This window comes from Sander vitreus, chromosome 4 (assembly GCF_031162955.1).
Source record: "Sander vitreus isolate 19-12246 chromosome 4, sanVit1, whole genome shotgun sequence".
Lineage (NCBI taxonomy): Eukaryota > Metazoa > Chordata > Actinopteri > Perciformes > Percidae > Sander > Sander vitreus.
Window position 1 is genome coordinate 15863520 of NC_135858.1, and position 22615 is coordinate 15886134.

Below are 22615 nucleotides of genomic sequence, written 5' to 3' on the forward strand. Positions count from 1 at the left end.
GAAAATGAGTCTATGCTTCTTTTGAATGCACTTTGTCATGTTTTTTAACCGGTTTGTGGCTGTCAAGACAATTATGTCTTGATGTATTGTTGTAACAATATTTATAACTGTAACACTACAACATCCTGGAAAATGTTCTGAGTTATAAACTAACAGGAAACCCTTATAATGATTATGGCTCCCTCCCTGTTTTACTATGGTAAGAGACTGATGATTGTAGAATGATTGAAACCTTTTAACCATGTAAACATAATGTGAAGGTACAATAAAAACAAAAGTAGTTTTTTCTCTTGGGTAATTTAGCATCTTGGCCGCAGTGTGTAGATTGTTTCTTCACTTTGTCTAAAAAAAAAAGTAGTACATTTATTTAAAAATTGCAAATATACTCATCCGCTTAAAGTGGCATCTTTATTGAAACAGCGAGGGTCACAATTATTAGCTAAATTTTGCATGGTCACAGCTTAACATCCTATAATTTCAGCCTACAAAAACCTTTGTTATCCACTGATACATACACCAAATGACAAGGGTAATGCTTCAGTAATGGCTGCTTTTAGCCATACTGGATGCTCAGAACAAAATGTGACTGTCAGAGTGAAAAAGCAGTCAGCTCTGATGGTTACTTCGCTTGACGCTGTGACAATATAGCCCCGCCTGTCTCTGTCCCTGTTAGGCTGTGATTAGCAGAAGACAGCATGCAGCTTTGGCTGCGTTGAGTCACAACTTTACATACATGCCTCTGATTTTTCAATTCAAAATTAACAAGAACAGTTTTCTTTTGCTCATGAAGACAGACATTTGGTGTTTGAGACAGAATGTGACAGAAAAGTTCTTCACAACTCTTATGCCATGTACTCTACATGGCATTAGATATGTGAAAATGTGTAAATACAAGTCTGTTTTGAAGTCTTGAGCTATCAAATTATTACTAATCATTTGAAATAAAAGGGCTTCTTTTTATGGATCTCTATCTCTCTTACATAACTGCAATTAGTAACATTGGTCTCTCACAATGTAGGTGTTCCTAAAGAGTGACCGTGTGGCTAAGATGGTCCAGAGCGGCGGCTTCTCAGCCAATGATTTCAGGGAAGTGTTCAAGAGGCACATCGAGAAGCGTGTACGCAGCCTTCCAGAGATTGACGGTCTGAGCAAGGAGACGGTGCTCAGCTCCTGGATGGCCAAGTTTGACACCATCTACCGCGGCGACGAGGATCCACGCAAAGCGCAGCAACGCATGACTGCCAGCGCGGCCTCTGAGCTGATCCTCAGCAAGGACCAGCTGTACGAGATGTTCCAGAATATCCTCGGCATCAAGAAGTTTGAGCACCAGCTGCTTTATCAAGCCTGTCAGGTAAGATCTTAAGCCCACAGGTGATATGTCTCAGAAGGTTTTCACACTTGGCCCAAATATTTGAGTGGCACAGAATTGTTTCAGTTTTTTTTTTAAATGTGTGGGTTATTATAATTATGTTCACACATAAGATCGGTTAAACAGTAGATCAATTACAGTATACATCATGAATGCCTAATGTTCTAAATATTGTGAATATTAAATGCTTTCCTATGGTTATTTTGATAACATTAATTTTTTTCACTCTAAACTTCTGAAAACCACAAAATCCTCTTTGTGATCACAATAGTGACAGTAATGATCTACCACTCTTTACAGGTAGTAAAGTGGATGGGTTAAGAGCTGAAGCAATTAATCAATGAATCACTAAGTTGTTCAACAGATAATAAATCTGCAACAATTTTGAAAATCAATTATTCATTTATGTTGTTTGATCAAAATTAGTTTGAGCAAAAATGTGAAGAAAATTGGTTCCAACCTATTTTCTAATTTGAGTATTGAACTGTTGGTTAGACAACAAACAAGACATTTTAGGGTGTCACTGTGGGCTTCCAGAACTTGTGTTGGGCAGGCTGGTATCAGGCTAAAGTTACCCCAGACCAACTTTTGAGTTGGACATGAAATCTCTTTTCTGACCACTTCCAGATTGACAAAAATGTACCAAATGTACCAGATTCTTGTGAAAAACTGGCAATGGTCTAAAAAGAAATCCTTGGCCCAAGTGTGACAACACAATATTCTGGTCTGACTAAAAACAATAATGTGACATTAGGATAATGGACATAGAATCACCAGATTAGCGAAAAATGTCAAAATAATCCATGAAATGTGATGTTTAATCAGACAAGTGTTCGGAAATAATCACCCTTTTATCATTTAGTTTATTGAGTAGATTAATGATAATGATGACTATTTAATTACTCTAGGTATATGTTTATTTATAAGTATTTTCCATCTAGACACCATGTCATTATTGTGACATTGAATGGACATATTTCAAAAGTAAATATGTCTCCTCAAGATATATCTCCTGATACCAGGCCAGCAATACTTTATTGTAGGGGAGATAGGTTGAGATTGCAGGTGGATAATAGTGGACACTGGCAGACATAATTCTCCTTCCCTTGCTGTTTGTACTGCTTTACTACTCTCTATGGGATTGCTGATAGCAGCACTAATGTATTCTTTCTTCAGGAGCTTGATTAAAAGTCTCATCATGTCAGGATTTAGAGGAGGGCTTCTATACATTTAGATCTGCTCATCATTTAATGCATACAAAAAACGTACCTCTTCATTTCATTTAGATGTAATGGACCTACCTCTTGGAAGCCAGTGAGTTTTAAAATGCTGAATTTCTTTGAACCAGGTGTCATCCCAGTTTCAACAGTTGCTGATGTACAGTATAAATCTGCGCAGATGGCATGAGGTGCTGTTAAACAAATTAGATTGTTCAGTACTCTTCAAATGACTCTGTTGGCAAAGTTCAATATTGGCTCTGTTCTGCAGAGTGTTCATTTGTTAGATGCTTCTAATGCTGAGGTGCAATACATTGCCATAGCCAACAATTCCACTGTGCATTTTTCTTCCCAAGCCTTTGAAGATGCTTAACCTAGTTTTTCTTAATGTGCTGGCAGCAGAGCTGTTCGTATGCGGTCAAAAATCTGCATGCAGAACATAATACCATTTCCCTGAACAGATCCCACTCTTAACAATACAGAGCTCCTGAAAAACATTCAACATAAAAGCTGCAGAAACATGTGTGCAGCTGCATACTTTGGTGCAATACAGATTATTTTTTATAGGTATATAAAAATTAAAAGGTAGGTAAAAATGGCACTTAGATTCAGGTCGTTGTTCTGCAAAGGGATAGATTAATTTTCAATTGATCACTCATATACATGTAAACAGATCCTCCAGCTGTTTTCCTGCTGTTCTTGGAGCCCTCCCTCTCTCTCTCTCTCTCTCTCTCTCTCTCTCTTGCTCTCTCTCATTTCATTTGCTGCTATAATGAAAACATCAGACTGTACTGATGTTGACTTTGAGCATCTCGTCAGTAAGCAACCAGCAGCCATTTTTTGCCCTCTACTAAATGATAAAGTCCTCACTGAAAAGGAGACACAGCAATCCAGTCAGCATGTGCTCAGGGCTGCTGGGATTTGATGAAAGGTTTTCATGGATTGGCTGGGATTCAGAGGCCATCATTTTTTTAAGAGTTATCGCTGAAGATTTACATTTTTTGCAGTTACATCCAAATAGAAGAAAGGAAGCACTGATCTATTTCTGTCTCACACTGAAGCAAGAGCAGCCCCTGGAAATGACTAATAGACTGATTAGACTGGTACGGCGGCGGCTGTGCCAGCCAGACTCTGAGCATGCTCGACTCCCTGATAGCTGCAGTAATTTAGCTGTGGTGATACCAAGCATGATCAAACAACTGTAAGAAAATGTGTCTGGTGTCTACGTTGCAACACATTTTTGTAAACCATAATTTGTTAACTATATATTAATACAAATTTGTTTCCACTTTGTTGCCTTTACTAACATTTCCTAAATTAAAACAAAAAGATTTGTGTTTTTGAACCTGGTTGTAAGGTTCAGATTTTATTAGTAAGTAAAACAGCTGTGGTGGAAATCAGTCATATAACTGCAGACTGTCTGGAAAGTAAAGGCAGAAAATCAGCATATGAAAAGATATTCTGTATCTCTCAAATCCTCTAACTAAAATTAAATATACACACATTTAGCTAAAAGTATGGCGCACATCAGACACTGCATGATATTTTACAGGTTGTTTGATCACTTTGTCAAATGATTTATGATCCTTATGATGACAATATATTCTAAACTGTTGTGTGCTCTGTAAGCAATGAAAGACAAAACGAACAATGTCAAACAATAGATCAAGTATTTACATTTTCTCAAAATAAGCTTGTTGATGCTTTACAGGGGAAAAGGGTTTGTACTATTTTGTTTGATACAGTGCAAAAAAATTTGAAAATAATCCATGAAATGTGATGTTTAATCAGACAAGTGCTCGAAAATAATCACCCTTTTATCATTTAGTTTATTGAGTAGATTAATGATAATGATGACTATTTAATTACTCTAGGTGTATGTTTATTTATAAGTATTTTCCATCTAGACACCATGTCATTATTGTGGCATTGAATGGACATATTTCAAAAGTAAATATGTCTCCTCAAGATATATCTCCTGATACCAGGCCAGCAATACTTTATTGTAGGGGAGATTGCAGTTGGATAATAGTGGACAGTGGGGGTGCATGTAAGACATAATTCTCCTTCCCTTGCTGTCGTTACTGCTTTACTACTCTCTATGGGATTTCTGATAGCAGCACTAATGTATTCTTTCTTCAGGAGCTTGATTAAAAGTCTCATCACGACAGATTTAGAGGAGGGCTTCTATACATTTACATCTGCTCATCATAATGCATAAAAAAACGTACCTCTTCATTTCATTTAGATCTAATGGACCTACCTCTTGGAAGCCAGTGAGTTTTAAAATGCTGAATTTCTTTGATCCCAGTTTTAACAGTTGCTGATGTACAGTATAAATCTACGCAGATGGCATGAGGTGCTGTTAAACAAATTAGATTGTTCAGTGGGGGCTTCAGATCATTTCTTTGTTTACAGGGAAGTAAGGATACATTACATAGGCTACTATTTCTTCAGCATTAAGTGTTAATACTTTTATATAATTTGAATGTTATCAATATTGGCTTAACAAAAACATGCCGAATTTCTACCGTGCTTTTGTGTAAATATGTTTGCTGCAGTTTTAGAGTAGGCCTACTACTACTCTAACCCTGATTGCTGCATTATTCACTGTTTGGCCACTAGATGGCAGAAGAACTCCAAAACAAGGTGACAGATTTAAAGCTACAGAGCTGGTGTTAGCAAACATTTGTCTACTTTAACATCCAGCAGACAAGGAGCAACATTAACATTACATTCGAGTTGTCCTTCTGGTTGTCTGACGAATGTAAGTCTAACATTCACTGTTCTTAAGCTCTGTTTTGGTCTCAGACAACTCCGGAAAGACTAACGTTAACTGTTACCCGTGTAACATTAATGTTAGCCTTATTTGCGACATCAGCACTTAAAGGTGCACTATGCGTTCCTGCATGACGTTACTTCTGTTGACGTTCCAAGTAAATTTCAAACAGAACAGAGCAAGCTCGCCCCTCCCCCCATGTTCCCGTAACTGTCATGACTAACTGACTAACTGTCACTAACCCCCACCCCTCCCCCAACCATCTTGTCGGTGATTGGCTGGAACATGTTTGTTTTATTTTGGTGCCTATCCTGTCCCCCTAGTGTTTGTTTGACGTTTATGCCCCCTGTGTTGTCTCCCCGAGACCGGGCTTTTTCACAGTGTATTCAGGGGGCAGGCAGCTAGCGGATCAAGGACAGATGCCTACGATTTGAGATAAAAATGAAATCGCGCTGAAACCATGCAGGAACGCATAGTGCACTTTTAACGTAACATTACTCGTGATTACGTGATACTAGCCTGGTTGAAACCAGACCCTTCTCAGTTGTAACTGAGAGCGGGTCTGGGCAAGGTTCATTCACAGCCCATTTTCAAAGGTGCATTACCAATAGACGCTGCCCAAATGCCTCTGGGCGCAATTGGATAGTCCTTCAACCAATCAGACCAACGATCTGGGTGAAGTAGCAGCTACAGCGGCATCAACAAGTTGCTGCACTTTGGTGGCCGTCGTGTTGAATGTAAACAAAAAGCTGCTTGCTGTCGCTGCGCTATCGTCATCGTGTAAAACCCACCTCAACGGTTGTGATAGGTGCCTCGATTTGGAAAAATTGGAAATGGGCTTTAATGGGCTCTTGGCCAGACTGACTTGCAGAGCAAATCTCAAATTTGCCGGAAGTTCATCAGGGTTTTCCCAGGCTACCGTGATACACTTAGGGGAAAATAATAAATGTGATTATTTTTATCTGTTATCCAGCAGCGTGTTGCATCTTCGATTGTATTGCTGTGTCCTCCGATTATCTCAAATGTTTGTCCGGGGCGAAACCAACGTTTAAATCAAACATTTCCACAAGGTGTACTACTTGCTCTTCTCTTATTCGCTGGAAATGTTGGACTCAAACGTTGGCGTCACTTTATCATCCTTGGCCAACTGTGATTACTAAACCAAATGCTACATTTAAGACCTGCTTAACCTGCAACCTGCTGCTGCATAACAGGTAAACAAAAGCATTTTCATTTTCGCAAGTTTTGCGATGGGAAGTGAAGTGACCATTTCTCTGTGATGTTTTGCATTATGCGCTAGCCTCCTCACAAACCAGTGAATGTTTATCATTTTTGCTTGAAAAATTACAGTAATGATGAATTGGTTATTAAAATGAATAGCCTAAAATAGCTGACTAATCTGTCAAGTGTTTCAGCTGTATTATAATGTATAGGCTACTGCTTACAGATTCTCATGCTGAGGTGATTTAATTCCTGATATTTATTCACACCAGTGGACTTTCAATAACTAAAATGATTCCCTTATCTCAATTGGTTGATTAAATTACCAAAGCCTGGGAATGAAAGTAAGGCACAAGCACATCAGAATGAGACTTTCCACCCACTGAGCTATAAATCATGACCTGTGCCACCCCCCCCAACTGACAGACCATTCTCAAATCAGCTTTCCCTAGGCTTTGCAGGAAACCCCTCCTTTTCCTCTTTAATTTGTCTTGTCAGCAACTGTTAGTTGGGAAATGAGGCCTGAGCTCTTCCTGGTTTAGCCTGTAGCTGATATAATTGCGTAATGGAGCCTCTTCACTGCACACAGAATTGGTAGAGGATGAAAGCATTTGCTATGCCTGCCCAGCCACCTCTAAGCTGAAAAAGCAGTGGTGCTGAAATGCAGGGTGAAGCTTGACTGCACCCGCGTGGTTTGAAATCTGGATAATGTATATTATAAGAAAAAAAAAAAAAGTTTGTCATTGGTAGAGATGTCCTTGCTACTACACTACCAAAAAATCCTCATATTTTCAAGTGTCATCTGGAAATGAAGCTTGTGTGAGTGAATAAAAACAGTAACGTTGTGGGCTGTAAAACCAAAACAATGTCATGTAGAGCCGGAGGGACCTGTAGAGTCGGGTGATGTGTTCCCCTATGAGTCACCCCTTTCACATTACACATAGTAATCTAAGATAAAATAACTGATTCAGGTCAGCTTTCAACAAGATAAAAATAAACCAAACCTGTGCGCTAGACTGAAGAAATTTCTCTAAATTGATTAGGATATTAGAAGTTGAGATGGAGAATTATTTACCATGTCCACTCATTAGCACATTTCCTAGTTAGCATGCCTCGCATGTCTCTACACTCGCCCAAGAGAAGCCTTCTTTCACACTGCACACTTTTTTTTAACAAACATACAAATACATATCACCCACAGCGAGTCTAAATATAGACCAGCTGCTTCAACTCCTCCTGATCCCATCCACCTACAATCTAGCTCTGTCCGCCCAGCCTTTGTTCTCTACAAGAAACCGCTACTGGGCGATTGTTGCTAATGCCCCAGCATCCACCTGGGAATCTGTCATCAGCTGTGCTGTTAACTACCCACCTGCTTCTGCTCCATCACCTTTAACCTGCTGTCAGCTTGGCTACCACTGAGGCAGTGTCACCTTTATTTAGCTGCAGTGCTGCTGTCAGCTTCAGTAATGTAGAGCGAAACTTACCTTTTAGCCAGTGGTATTTTATATGGGACTGCAGTGACCTTTCAGAAGTTGTAGGCTTGATAAGATTGGGGTGCTGTTGGGCTCAGTGGGTGGTGGCTGTTAGTTCACTCAGCCGCTGACCTCCAGCTCTACTTCCTCCCACAGCCACGGCCCTCTTTGCTTTTCACTGCTGTCAAGAGAGAGATGGGAGTAATAGAAGAAACTGGCCCCATCTTTCCAAAAAGTCAACGAGTAATCGTGTTAAATAATCATGATTTCAATATTGACCAAAATAATCGTGATTATGATTTTTTTCCATAATTGCGCATCAGAGTCACTCTTACTCTAGCTGCAATCTGTACATAGTTACAATGACAAACATTACTGTATCTGCTGCTGCGTTATTCAGTTTTGCAGTGGATGTACTGTAGGTCTATTGTGTTTTTGGGGAGGGGGAAGCACACAGATGAGACAGTAAAAATGCAGTGTCAGACACTGACAAACCAAGCTGCTGGATTTCCAGGCATGGCAGTGACAGTTCTTTTGGGAATGCAGGAGTCAGATGTCGCTGGCACCGCAGTCCAATAGTGCCAAAGCTTTTGAGTGTTTTGACAGGCAGCACAAGACCGCGAGCAACAGGGGGGAAGGAGATGTTCAGGCAAAGCTCAGGCAGGATTGCAATCAGTATCAATCACAGTAATGGTTATAGGTGAGGAATCTGGTTTTCTGCTAACGGACAATGGAAAAAAAAACAAAAAAAACCCACTATGTGTGGGACTTGTTACCACAGTATGCTCACCACTGTTTTAAGTGTCACTGTGTGACAGCACCATAACAGTCTATGGACAGCACTGAGTACTACTCTGCTGCAAGTGCAGACATTCTGCTGCAGCTGGTGGCAGAGCCTGATTATGTGCTCTACTAAACAGGAACTCTGGGTTATGTAGCAGGGTGGCTGTTTAGTGGCCAGCACTGGTAACACACTAGACTTGACAGTTCACACTGACTGTCCTCCATTTAAGACGCCATCTGGCTGACATCATTTAATAATGTGCACATCAGTGAACAGAATCAATTACAGAAATAAGTAATGCAGGAAAAATTTATATCAACAAAATATCTAGATTTAAGAAAGCAAAGACTTTAACAGCGGAACATGTTTTCTACTGCTTGCATGACCAAGATGCCCATAATTCCTATAAGAGTACTGTAACAGCTGCACCATGACTTCAGCTCATTCGCTCTTAAAAAGGATTGCTGGAAGGGGCAGATAATCAATATGGTAAAGGCTGAAAGACAAGGCCTGTAGTGGGTTAAATACCATGAGGCACAGAGAGGTCAGCTCTGGCACGCGTCCCAGCAGCAGGAGACTAGAGATGTTTTAGGGCACTGTATCACAAATAGATCAGGTGCTCGGTTGGAGAGACCGTGCAGCTGTGTAGAGATGATTCTCTCACATTATGCTTTATTTACCAAACATTGGCTAGTTTGTCTTCATCAGAGGAATATCTCAGGTTGTTTCCAGGTTGCTTACCAGTGGTGGAAGAAGTATTCAGATCCTTTACTTAAGTAAAAGTGCACACTGTAAAAGTCCTGTTAGTTAAGTAAAAGTATGTAAGTGTCATCAGAAAAATGTACATAAAGCAATAAAAGTAAAAGTAATCAATGCAGAAAAATCCTCACATTGTAGAAACTGAAAACGATCAAAACAGTTCTGTCAATCAACTAAGTGTTTAGTCATTTCCACTGGACTTGTAGCCCTGTATATAGTTGGGTAGGTTAATTTGTAATAAAACATTGCTTTCTATAAACTACATGTGTTTTGTGTACAAAAATCTTAATTTGTAAAGTGACTAGGAATTTAAACTGTCAGATTAATTTAGTGGGTTAAAAAGTACAATATTTCTCTCTGAAATGTAGTGGAGTAGAAGTAGAAAGTGGCATAAAAGAAAAGACAAGTAACTTAAGTACAGTACTTGAGTAAATGTACTTAGTTACAATCCACCACTGTTGCTTACTACAGTCAGCTGATCAGTTATATGCCTTGCAGTTCACTGTTGATACTCAACTCGTTCTCACTCTGAACTCGTAAAATACGGACATTTGGACAGTGGCTGTCAGCGTCTGAAGCGACGCAAAAAGTATCCTTCAGCGTGTTTGTAGAGCGCACCAGGGAGAGCAGCAGCTATACGGGGTTTGAAGATGACGTAGCACTAAGAGCGTCTACGGTAGCGAGTAGTATGAAAGCTCAAAAATCCACACAGGGAGGTTGGTTGAGGTAGTGGATGGGTCAAACAACACAGGACTTTCACCCAGGAGAACAGGGATCGTGTCCCGCGTGTCACGTTTCCTAAACCCATCCGTCGCTTTCTTCTTTTACTAAACCCAACCGTCCCGTTATTGTGTTCCTGAACCCAACCATCCCGTTCTTCCCACGTGTCATGGAAACGTAAGCCTACCCACCTTTTCCTTAACCTAACTGCGTCAAAAGTGACGCCAGTAGTCCCGACCAAGGGCGTTTAGATAAAGCGCGTTTAGATATGACGCTAAAGCAGACTTTTATCGTCAATAACAATGCCAAAGGCACCTGACTAAGCGTCCGTATTTTACACGATGGGAGTGAGAATCTGTTGTGATACTAAATATACACAACAACCAATACCAGCATTTTTAAAATAGTTTTAAGATAGTTTTACTAAAATACAATGATTACTTTTAGTGGATACAGAATTTCACAAGGGAAATATAAATGATTATGAAAACAAAACCTACAATATTACAGCCAACCTTTTGCTGCTGCTTTGTATTGAAAAATTAACATTAACATTTTTTTTACTTGTTGCAATAATTAGCCAAAATTGTATTTTGCTTGCTTCCATGAAACTCACACTGGTCTGTATTCTCAATGCTAGAAAGTGATCAAATCTTATCAGAAAAAAATCATAAATTATATAAAGTGGATGGCTTTCGAAAATGTCAAATAAATGTTCAGTTTCCGTTCAAATATGCTCCTTTGACAGGCTGACACATTTTTATTTAAAAAATTCACACGCGCCCACTACAAAGACGAAAACAGAACTATGTCCTCCCTGAAAACTATAGCATTGTATGTTCCCCTCAGTGTTAAAAAACAGCACCTATGTGTAAAATTCAAGGATTTTGTAACACCTGGGTGAGATGAGGTAGATTTTATTTTTCACTGAAAAGTTTTTTGACTCCCCTGGTACAACTGTGTTGCAGATACAATGTTTCATTTAGGCTCCCATCCTCATAAAGGAAATGGCTGTGACTGGTGAGTCTCAACATCATATTTGACAAGAATGAGCTGTCTTGGCTGAGAGAATAACTTAAGAAGTGAAGCATACAGAAGCAATGAGCAGGAGAGAAACATCAGCCCTCTCTTCTATTTCCTTGTGTCAGCTAATATAAATCTCTCATTCATTATTGATGTGAGAGAGCCATGAATGCCTCTGCTTTTCATACTCCAAGGCAAAAACTATGCTAACAGATGTCAGGCATCTTTGCCCAGAGCTGATATTGTCCAATGCAGGCCATTTTCAAACCTTTTAAATAAATTACATTACCATTGTTTTTGTCTCAATGTGCCAAAAAAGTTTGGGATGGCTCATTGAAGTTAAAGTTTTTCCTCATTACTGTGAATGTATTTCATTGACTTTATTTTTTTACTGCCCTCTCTCAGCTCGACTGTTTCAGAGAGTTTAATAATTTTCATTCTGCTGATTTAAATCAACAAGAAAAGGAAGAATTCCAAAATCTCGACACTTTCAAAAAGACCTCTCCACAAACAATGGTCCATTTACAGTCTCTATGGTGTTGGCAGCATGGCTCCTATGATGGATTGAGTTCCTTTTTTATCTATTCATGTGTGCTGGCACTCCATGCTGCTATTATTGCAAACTGGAGCTCTAATTAGCCTTGTTATGCCCTACTGTAAACCATTTATCACCATTGCCAATCTGAATGAGCACCTTTGGATGGCATGGTCACATTTGTTTCAACCTACATTCTAGACCTACGGTCTAGCTTATATCTGTTATTTATATCTTGCTATACCTCACCATTAGAAAACTGATGGCAAGATGTGTATGGTGTCATTTGTCATTTGAAAACATTGCTCTATAGTGATACTAGCAGTCAGGGTTGTACAGTATTAAAGGGTTTCTTGGATTTCTCATCTGTTATGGTTAGATAAATGATGCTGGGAGTTGTAGGTGACCTTTGACCCTGACCCATGGCCATAGCAAAGCATTTCTCTGACCTAATTGACCTGCTTCTCTGTTTTTATTAATAGTTGGACAACCTGGATGAGCAGGCTGCACAGATCAGAAGAGAACTTGACGGTCGTCTTCAGATGGCGGACCAGATTGCCAGGGTGAGTCAGACTCTGCGGGGGACTCTTGAATATGCTATGTTATATATTTAATGTAACTACGATGGTGTAACTTGTGTAAAGATCACAGTGGGAGCTTCCACCCACAGGTGAAAAGATCATACAATTTCAAAGAATGTACATTTACAAATTTTACTATATTTCTTTCATATCCCCTGTCTGAAAAAGAGACACCTACACTAATCTTGCTTTTATGTTTTCAGCATTTTGGAAACTCCAACATTTACATTACAACATTACACTTATTGTTAATTGTCATCAAGACTATGATTGTTTGCTGAGCCTTCTCTGTTTTGTCAATAGGGTGGCAAGTTCCCCAAATTTGTGTCTAAAGAAATGGAGGCCATGTTCATCGAGGAGCTCAAGTCCTCTGTGAATCAGCTGATGGCCAATCTGGAGAGCATGCCCGTGTCCAAGGGAGGGGAGTTCAAACTCCAGAAGATGAAACGGGGACACAATACCTCCATCATCGACATGGGCCAGGAGGACGAGAACACACTGTCCAAGTCTGATGTGGTTCTGTCCTTTACTTTGGAGGTACAGTGCATTAGGAATGAGGCTAGATATAATGAAATGTATGTGATAACTCACAAAGTTTTGATCATTTTGACATATATCTCAGGATTTCCAACCATAGCCAAATGGAGCGAACATTATTTCATTAGAATATCTAAACGATATTTTTTTTATCTTTCGTCGACTACTTGTCTGCTTAAGACTAAGTATAGAAACAGACCTGGTTAGTGGGTTTAACAGACACTATGTGAAGAACAGACTGACACGCACACATGCACGCACGCACACACACAAACACACAAACACACACACACACACAAACACACAAACACACACACACACACACACACACACACACACACACAAACAAACACACAAACCCTTTTACCTGCTCCTCAATGGGTACGTGACTCATCTTGTTATCAACTTGTCTGAGATGAGCTATCACCACAGATCAGGGAGCAATCACACCTCATTCCTTATGATGCAGTGCTATTTCAGTGAGTAAGTAATAAGTAAGTACATAATGTACAAAGAATGTGACACTGGTTTTGTCTGTTCCATCACACGGAAGTGGGCACACCTTTATGGAATTTGAATGCTGAAATGACTTGCACAATAGCAGCAATTAGCTGTTTGAAATCCCTCAGCAACTAACTGGGAAATCTTTAGATAATCTAGTTAAAATCAGCTGTAATACAATCCTTTAGCAACTTTGATCCCTGTGACTAAAAACATGGAAATATTAATATTATCATGATGTTGAGTGATTATTTGTTTAAAATACTTTAGAGAGTTAATCATTGAAAGGCTATTTCTATCATGTTATGAATGCATGTTTATTTTTCAATGAGCTATAAATTATTATTGATTATTTTGAACATTTAGAATCTCCTTTAACTCATTCTTTCAATCATCTTTAGATAGACTTCCATCTTTACATAGATGTATGTTACACAGATGAATGTTTTTAAGTACAGAGGCCAACCTAGCGTGCTGGACTGATAAACGATATATAAACAGCAACAGTCAAACAAAATATATTGGCTATAATTGTGGATGCATTCTCCTGAGCACTTCTGCTTTTGGTTTTCCCAATAGGAAATTACAGCTACAATATAATAGTTACCCCTGACACTGTTAGTCCTATATTGTATTTACTGAGCCATTAAATACAACGTATATGATTATGCCCATAGGCAGTTTCAGTGATAGAGAGTTGTACTTTACAGGAAGGATGGCTGTAATCTTTATGGGCTGTTCCAGTAGAAAATCTGCTAAATCTACATTTTAGTAATACAAGGGCCCTGGCTATAAGCGTAAATAGTGATCGCAGGTGGGCTAGTATTTCTAAAATATCTATACAACTCGAAGGGTTTGCCGCCTTCACTTCTGTTGTTGACTTTTTGTTCTATGACCTGTTTCAAGAGATGAATCACTCTCGTCTACAACCTTCACTGAGGTGTCTATGCTTCCTAGGTGGTGATCATGGAAGTGCAGGGGCTGAAGTCTCTGGCTCCAAACAGGATTGTCTACTGCACCATGGAGGTGGAAGGAGGCGAGAAACTCCAGACCGACCAAGCAGAAGCATCCAAGCCCACGTAAGGGCCCAAGCATGCATGTGCACACATTCATGCACATTTGTTTTCATAAAACGTATCAAAATCAAGTGCATCAGCTGTCTACTATTGATTGATTAATCACTGCAGTTTTATATAGATGAGCCAACAACTGTTTTGAGTGTTGTTATTGAAGGTCCCATGACATGCTGCTTTTTGGATGCTTTTATATAGGCCTTAGTGGTCCCCTAATACCATATCTGAAGTCTCTTTCCCGAAATTCAGCCTTGGTGCAGAATTACAGCCACTAGAGCCAGTCCCACAACGAGCTTTCCTTAGTATGTGCCATTTCTGTGTCTGTAGCTTTAAATGCTATTGAGGAGGAGAGGGGGGGGGGGCAAGGTGGAGGGTGGGGGTCTTGACCAACTGCCACTTTGCTTGTTTTCAAGCCCTGATGTCTCTCTCTTTCTCATGGGCGGGCCAAATTCTCTGGGCGGGAAAAGCAGAGAAAGCAGAGGTAACCTTCCTCCTTATGACGTCATAAGGAGGAGATTCCAGATCGGCCCATCTGAGCTTTCATTTTCTCAAAGGTGGAGCAGGATACCCAGGGCTCGGTTTACACCTATCGTCATTTCTAGCCACTGGGGGACCATAGGCAGGATGGGGGAAGCCATATTAATGTTAAAAAACCTCATAAAGTGAATTTAGAGTCACTAGGAAAAACATAAACAAAACAAAAACAATCACCCAAATGTATCCATGTCTATGTATGATGGTGATAATATCCATTTATGTTTGTGTTTGGCAGCCATGGTTTAACAGTTTTGAATCAAATTAAATTCTGTTGTTCAGACATCAATGCTATTGATTTTACAAATAGGATCTTTAAAAGATGAAAGGGACAATATTACTGGGTATTGTCATCAGCTGAACTTTAGCATCCGGTATCAGGTATGAGGTATTCAGACACATTTGACAGTGAATGTAAACAGGTTTGCAATCTCAGTATAAAAAAAGGTCCTTAAAAGGTCACATTTGCTGTATCTTAATTATTTTGTGTGCAGGCAAAGTCTGACCTTGATTGTATCAGAACATATTTGCTATATATTTTTTACGTGTCACACATACTTATCCACATCCAGTGATTCCACTACTAGCAGTAACTTACAAGCTCTTTTTAATTTAGTACATCCAAAAAGAAAATGCAATTTCAATTATCTTAATTATCTTTCCAATAACTAAACACTGTTCATTTTAAACTTGAACAGTTGAGATTCTGTCCCATTGTATTATTGATCTGCCCCATTCTTTTATTGATCTTTGGTGCCTCCTGTGAATTGCTTTAGATGCCCTGAGTGAAAACCACTTGCAAGAAAATAGAGCAAACCTATGTTGCCAAACTGCATCTCAGTGGGTTCTTTGTTGTTCTTTGTACTTCCAGTGCTCTAGCTTGTGTTCTCTGATGCGTCATTCACTCTCGACTTTACACTTTGCATTTTGAGACACTGCATTTAAAAAGAAATGGGACTGTGCAGTTGAGCAAAACTTCAATTTACTCCTTTTTTCTTTAAAATGTATCAATTATTTGGTCCAGAGTTCTTGTAGTTACACCTTTACTTGAACCTGCGCTTACTGAAATGTAGGTTCAATGAAAATTTGGTTTGACCTATCCTAAACACTTCTACCTCACTTATTGTTATTCTAAATCACATTCATAACAATGATGGTGTCCTGTTGAAGGCAAATATAGATTCTGCCATATATATATATATATATATATATATATATATATATATATATATATATATATATATATATATATATATATATATATATATATATCTTTCTTTTGCTATCTAATTAACCAGTATTGCACAGCGCAAGATACAAGAGAAAGGGTCCATGAAACATTCATGCAAATATGAGCTATTTTAAGGCCCACAAGTCTTCCTCTGATCTCCCTAATTCAAGAGCCATTTTATGAAGAGAGTATAAGAGAGATGGAGGGACATGAATGAGAGAGGTGATTAGAGGAGAACAAGGCGATGGTGGTGGTGTGTGTGTGTGAGTGTGTGTGTGTGTGTGTGTGTGTGTGTGTGTGTGTGTGTGTGTGTGTGTGTGTGTGTGCGTGCGTGCGTGCTTGCGTGCGTGCGTGCGTGCGTGCGTAAGTAGGTATGTATGTACATACATACGTATAAATTAAGTAAGACGTTGATATTCTTAATATTGCCACAATTATACTTTTCTGTTATTGTCTTGTAATTCTGCAATTAATTTATTTTTCACTTGACCCACTTGAGCACACAGAGTTATGTATATTTTATGAGATGTACGAGCACAGCACTGTCACATCTATTAATAGACCTTAGATTGATCCACAAGGTCACCTTCATGCCAGCACAATGCTTCCATCTGAAATCAACACAGCTCACCACTACTACCTCACCGCCAGTCAGCAGCTTCTCTGCTCTGCGCACGCTGGGGCCGCAGTGTCTTTGTGTACAATTAGTTGCAATTCATTAGGAATGTTAGAAATGGTTACAGAGAAACCAGCTTTCCAAGGTTGGAAATTGACACCATGTCCTATATACCCTGCTACAGAGAGAGAATTCAGGCATTTATATTATGTTGCTGAATGGCCGCACAAGGCAGCATAACATGTTAGCAGCCCCAGATCGCAGAGAGAAGAAACAAAAGCCCATGCACTATATGTTGTGCAAAACTATTACAATACTTAATTACTAACTTACTAATTACAATGAACTGCATTTTCACTGTTTTTTGTTTTGTTTAATCCGTTTGGGCTTCTCATGGAGGTGAGGCTGGTGATGAGGTTTAGTCATTATTGGTTTGCTTGTAAAGGATTTTTTCGAGTATCTTAAAACAATATTCACATGCCTAAATGTACATTGAAAACATTGTTGGTTGCTTTAATCATTTCTTTCTGTCCATACTTGCCACAACGTGATCCCTTCTTTTAAATGGAATTTCAATGGAAGAGATAGGGGGGTATTACATTAAAATTGCTTTGACATGGGCATGTAAGTTAAAGCAGACTTGAAAATATTTGAACATATTTTAGTTATTTTTTTGACTGATAACTTAATTACAGTGTTGGGATCAGATATTGAACTTCTTCCTTTCTGTGTGGAGTTCGGGTCTCCCAATGTTTCTTTCCCAGGTATAAAGACATAGAGGTCAGCTGGACTGGAGACTCCTAACTGCCTCTCAGTGTGAATATGTGCTTGACCGTGTTCTTTGTAGGGTGGTATGGGAAACTAAACTCTAACTTTTATTATTTTTGTTTTAGTCTTTAATCTGCTTTTATATGTTATTAAAATGCTCATATTATGCTTGTTGGCTTTTTCCCTTCCCTTTATTGTGTTATATTTGTTTTGTTGTGCATGTCATAGGTTTACAAAATGTAAAAGCCCAGAGTCCACCCCAAAGGGAGTTACCATCTCCCACAGAAAACACAAAGTGCTCGAAACAGCTCTATTGTAGTCCATCCCTTACTTCAGGTGCAAACGAGCAGCATTTTGCGTCACTTTAAAACACACATTGTAATTCTTGCCTAGCTGCTTGTGTTACACACCCTCATATTAAGCTAGTTAGAGTGGAGGCCCAGAGAGTTCAGATAGTTGTATTGCCATGTCCAGGAGACAGAGTGCAGAATTAAAGCGTTACGTATGAAAGATTAATTTGTTAACATTTAAATTACTTACCACTCTGAAACGTCTTGCGAAGCTGGTTCGGGTTGTTCTGCCTGTGTTTCGGGATCAGACTCAAGTTTCGAACATGTGTGGCTGAGCCAAAGCCACTGTTACTGGCTGAGGCAGGTTTGTTTTGGATCACACTAGCTTGCTTGTCAGGGCCCGCCCTACTCTGCTTCTGACTGGCTAGTAGTCCTTACCTAGATACTGCGCATTTGTGACTCCCAACTAAGATGGAATAGAAGTGAGATGCCTCATTCTGTAGCTAAAACAGAGAGCTCAACACACAGGGTGAAAAGAGGAGCTGCAGCAATGTGCAGTACAACAAAAATGTGGTATTTTTTGAAAATTTAAACCATGTAAACCTATTCTGGTACAACCTCTAAATATAATTTTGAAACTGAAAATGAGCATAATATGAGGTCTTTAATATATTTAACTTTCTCACTTACCTCTGTGTTTAAAAGACACTCTACAAATATTTTGTCCTGCTTTTGAGACATGCCTGTGATAAGGTTTTAAATAAATACAATACACTTGACAGCAGAAGTTAATTTTAGCCAGTCGGTGGCATCTCTCCGCTGCTCTCGGTTTCAGACCCACGAAAGAATGTTGGCTGATAAGATGGGTGTTTTGTTATATAAAAATCTTGCCAAGTGCTTTGTGATGTCTGGTATATAAATAGCAGGAATGCATTTAGAACAAGTGACAAAAAGACGGAGGAATAAAGTGTGTGTATGTTATCTTCTGTGGTTTTATCCTGACTTTGACATACTGTAGATCTGTGTGACTCTGTAATACTTCTTTTATAAATTACTTTGGCCCCCCATCTTCTTTCTTCTTTGACAAAAAGAACAGACAGATACCGTGGCGTGTGTTGTGTGTGTGTAAACAATCTAATTTTGTTAAAGCTACAGTGCGCAACTATGGCCATAGCCAAATTAGTTGATACAAAGCTAATTAAGCCTATCAGCTCAACAAAACTCTCTCTGTATTTCTCAGTATGGCTTTGTTTACAAAATGGTTCAGTCCGGCAACATTCGCGCACTGAAGCTTGAGTGAAAAAATGACCTCTTCTGAAGAGTCCATCATGTTTTTTTGTTTATATGTTATTGTTTACTGATTTTATTCAATGTGATTTAAGTTGGAAAATGTTGAAAAAGAAGTGGTCTTTTTTCCGCACTTTTATTGACAAGTAAAAGTGATTCAATGATTGCTCAAGATGAAGTCATTGTGTGGGATCACTAAGCTACCATGCTGTCATGGAAGCTAACCTCTGGAGTGTCTTTTGTTGTGTCTTTCAGCTGGGGGACCCAAGGGGACTTCACGACCACACACCCTCTGCCTGCTGTCAAGGTGAAACTGTTTACAGAGAGCACAGGGGTGCTGGCACTGGAGGACAAAGAACTGGGCAGGGTAACACTTCTATTTGTTTTACTTTTATCAACACAGAAATGCTCTGATTTCAACAAATCCACGGATCCTGTAATCAGGACTCGCTTGTTGCATAAATGAACACCAAACTAACAAATACATAAACAATCAGTCCGTAACTCTGTGACACTCTGATTTCAACGGAGCCTCCAGTGTACCGACACTTGAATGTGATTCAGACATGACCTTTTGATTGTTTTGCAAGTTAAACATGAGGTTGTCAAAACTAGACCATGTTTTTGCACAAACAAAAGCATAGCTCTGGACACAATGCATTTTACTTTTATTTGAGCATTTTTGCAAGTACTGGAATAGGGAACAACACTCATTTTAGTACTTTTACATTACACTTGTTTTTAAATTATTGGAATAAATTACCACAGTTCTTCTCTCATAAGATAGAAGTAGAGAGACGAAAACTTTTCCCATTTTTAACACCAGATTTCCAATCTTTAATCCTTAATGACTCAAATGTAGAGAGAACAGACACATTTATCAGTTCTCCACCCTGCACTTTCCTGAGCTGTAAATGTGTGAGGTTACTGTGATAAATGGTTAAGGATAGTGGTGTTGCTGGTTTGCGTTTAGGCAGTAACGCCTCAGACGTCCCTGTACTGGCGGTGACCTTGGCTGTGACAAGGCTCTTTGATCTCCCGCTGCAGCAGAGTTGGCAGGAAGGCAGGCTTCCTCAAAGCTCTTTAGCTCAGCAAAGAGATATTAGGCCTCCTCTTCGGGGAGGCAGAGCAAAGCGCTGTTCTATTTCTCTAACCTGACTCACTTTATTCTTTCAAAAAATATGAAACACAATAACACATAATCACCAGTCCTTGCAAACACACTGATTGGTGTTGCTGAATGTTGCAAAGGATGAGATCAAAGATTCACCTCCTGGATATAAACGCTGATAATTATGGAGTCTTAATTTCTGCCGTCTTTTTTGTTTTGAGTGCAGGTTGTCCTCCACCCAACTCCAAACAGTCCCAAGCAGTCAGAGCTCCATAAGATGACCGTGACCAAGGCATGCCCCGACCAAGATCTGAGGATCAAACTGGCCATACGTATGGACAAACCACAGAACATGAAACACTGCGGGTAAGAGATGCACTCCCAAGTAAGCCATGTAGTGACGTTCCTGTGTGCCTTTCATTTTCCATGTTTTTCTCATAGACCTCCATCCCTCTCAGCTCCTTGGCCTAATTTCTAGTCACGTACCATGGAAAAATACTGTGAAGTGCACTACTCCCCCTGGTGGATGTCAGTGTGTAATTTAGATTTATTTTTTATTAGAAGTTGCCAAAAAATAAACTCAAAATATTGAAGACAACACTAATTATTTTTCCTCTATGAAAACATTTGTTATGTCAAATATAATGAACTGTTTCTGGACACCAATCAGTGTTTGTTTTCGTTATGACGTGTACTGGGTTTTGTCTTCTTGTGTGTGGACAATGTTTTGGCAGGTATCTGTGGGCTTTTGGAAAGAATGTTTGGAAGCGCTGGAAGAAGCGTTTCTTTGTCCTTGTGCAGGTGGGCTATAGTAAAAATGTACAGTGTTGAGGTCATTTCTGTTGATGTTTTGAGACCATTAGTGAGTTTTTTTTATTTTATTTTTTTTTATTTCTTACTACTGAGTCACAATATTGAGTGCATAAAATTAATATTTGCAAGCACTGCCTGTATTGGTTTTGTTTATTACAGTGATATGCAAGAAAAGAGGACATGCATTTTGTCATTACAATAATTGACTGTTACATTAAATTTAATTACTCAAGGACAGTATAGAATTCAATAACTTAGCTCTTCCGTGGCTGGTTGAATTGATCGCTCATCCTTTGTGTTGTAGGTGAGTCAGTATACGTTTGCCATGTGCAGCTACAGAGAGAAAAAGTCAGAGCCGCAAGAGCTTCTCCAGCTGGACGGGTATACCGTGGACTACAGTGACCCCCAGCCAGGTGAGACGGCACACCTGTACGTGGTGTAACTATACTGTCACGTACACATACACTGTAAAACACAAATTACTTATTCTTTAACGTCCCGTTGTTTCAGGCTTGGATGGTGGCAGGGCTTTCTTCAATGCAGTGAAAGAAGGCGATACTGTAATCTTTGCAAGCGATGATGAGCAAGACCGCATCCTGTGGGTGCAGGCCATGTATCGTGCTACTGGCCAGTCCCACAAGCCCGTCCCACCCACTCAGGTCCAGAAACTCAACTCCAAAGGGGGTGCCTCAGCCCAAATGGATGCTCCCATTTCTCAGTTCTGTAAGTAGCCCAAAACACAACACAGTCTCATAAGCAGAAAGAAATTTTCATCCACAATGCAGTGAAAGCTCTAACCCATAACTGTCTCACGCCATGCGCTCCACACTGCAGTCACAAAACGTGCTGGTAGAACTAACACACAAGCACACACACACATGCCTTGGTCTCTCACAGATCCCTCCAGCATTGATAGACTTCCACTCATTGTCACCACTCCCACAGTGTTTAAAGGTGCAATTTCACGCTATTCCATAAGTCTGTTCACAAGGAACAACCAACCAGAAAAAGACTTATATGGCGTGCAAACTTTGTATGAAAACTAAATAGGTCACTACACATCCGTTTTGAACATTCAAGCCTGCTGGGGTTGAATCCAGACTGACAGTTCCAGGGAGTGATGCTCTTGTTCGAACCGTAGGGCTGTTTTAATCCAGTCGTATCTCTAGAGGGCAGTCGTAAAGGCAACTGTGGTTTCCCAGATGGTTCCCTTGTCATTGAATGACGGCCAAGCCAGACAACATGTCTTACGTTTTAACCAATCTGTCACTGTACTTGCACCTTTAAGCAGCCCACAGGTCAGGTAGCAAAGTGAAGGTAAGACTGTCTACAGTAGTGTGGCATCTGTACCAACTTCTGTTGTAACCGTTTCTTGTCCTCCGTCAATAAAA

The 22615-nt window shown here is 39.6% G+C and overlaps 1 protein-coding gene across 2 annotated transcripts in view; it reads left to right on the forward strand.

Annotated features, from left to right (window-relative positions):
- The window catches only part of cadpsb (Ca2+-dependent activator protein for secretion b), a 65256-nt gene that overhangs the window by 16899 nt on the left and 25742 nt on the right, over positions 1-22615 (forward strand). For both annotated transcript variants that reach the window (XM_078248664.1, XM_078248663.1), the window contains exons 3-11: positions 1019-1351; positions 12365-12445; positions 12767-13000; positions 14459-14580; positions 19556-19667; positions 20638-20777; positions 21146-21212; positions 21529-21637; positions 21735-21947. In XM_078248664.1, coding sequence (XP_078104790.1) covers positions 1019-1351; positions 12365-12445; positions 12767-13000; positions 14459-14580; positions 19556-19667; positions 20638-20777; positions 21146-21212; positions 21529-21637; positions 21735-21947 — 1411 coding nt within the window. The remainder of the gene's footprint in view (positions 1-1018; positions 1352-12364; positions 12446-12766; positions 13001-14458; positions 14581-19555; positions 19668-20637; positions 20778-21145; positions 21213-21528; positions 21638-21734; positions 21948-22615) is intronic.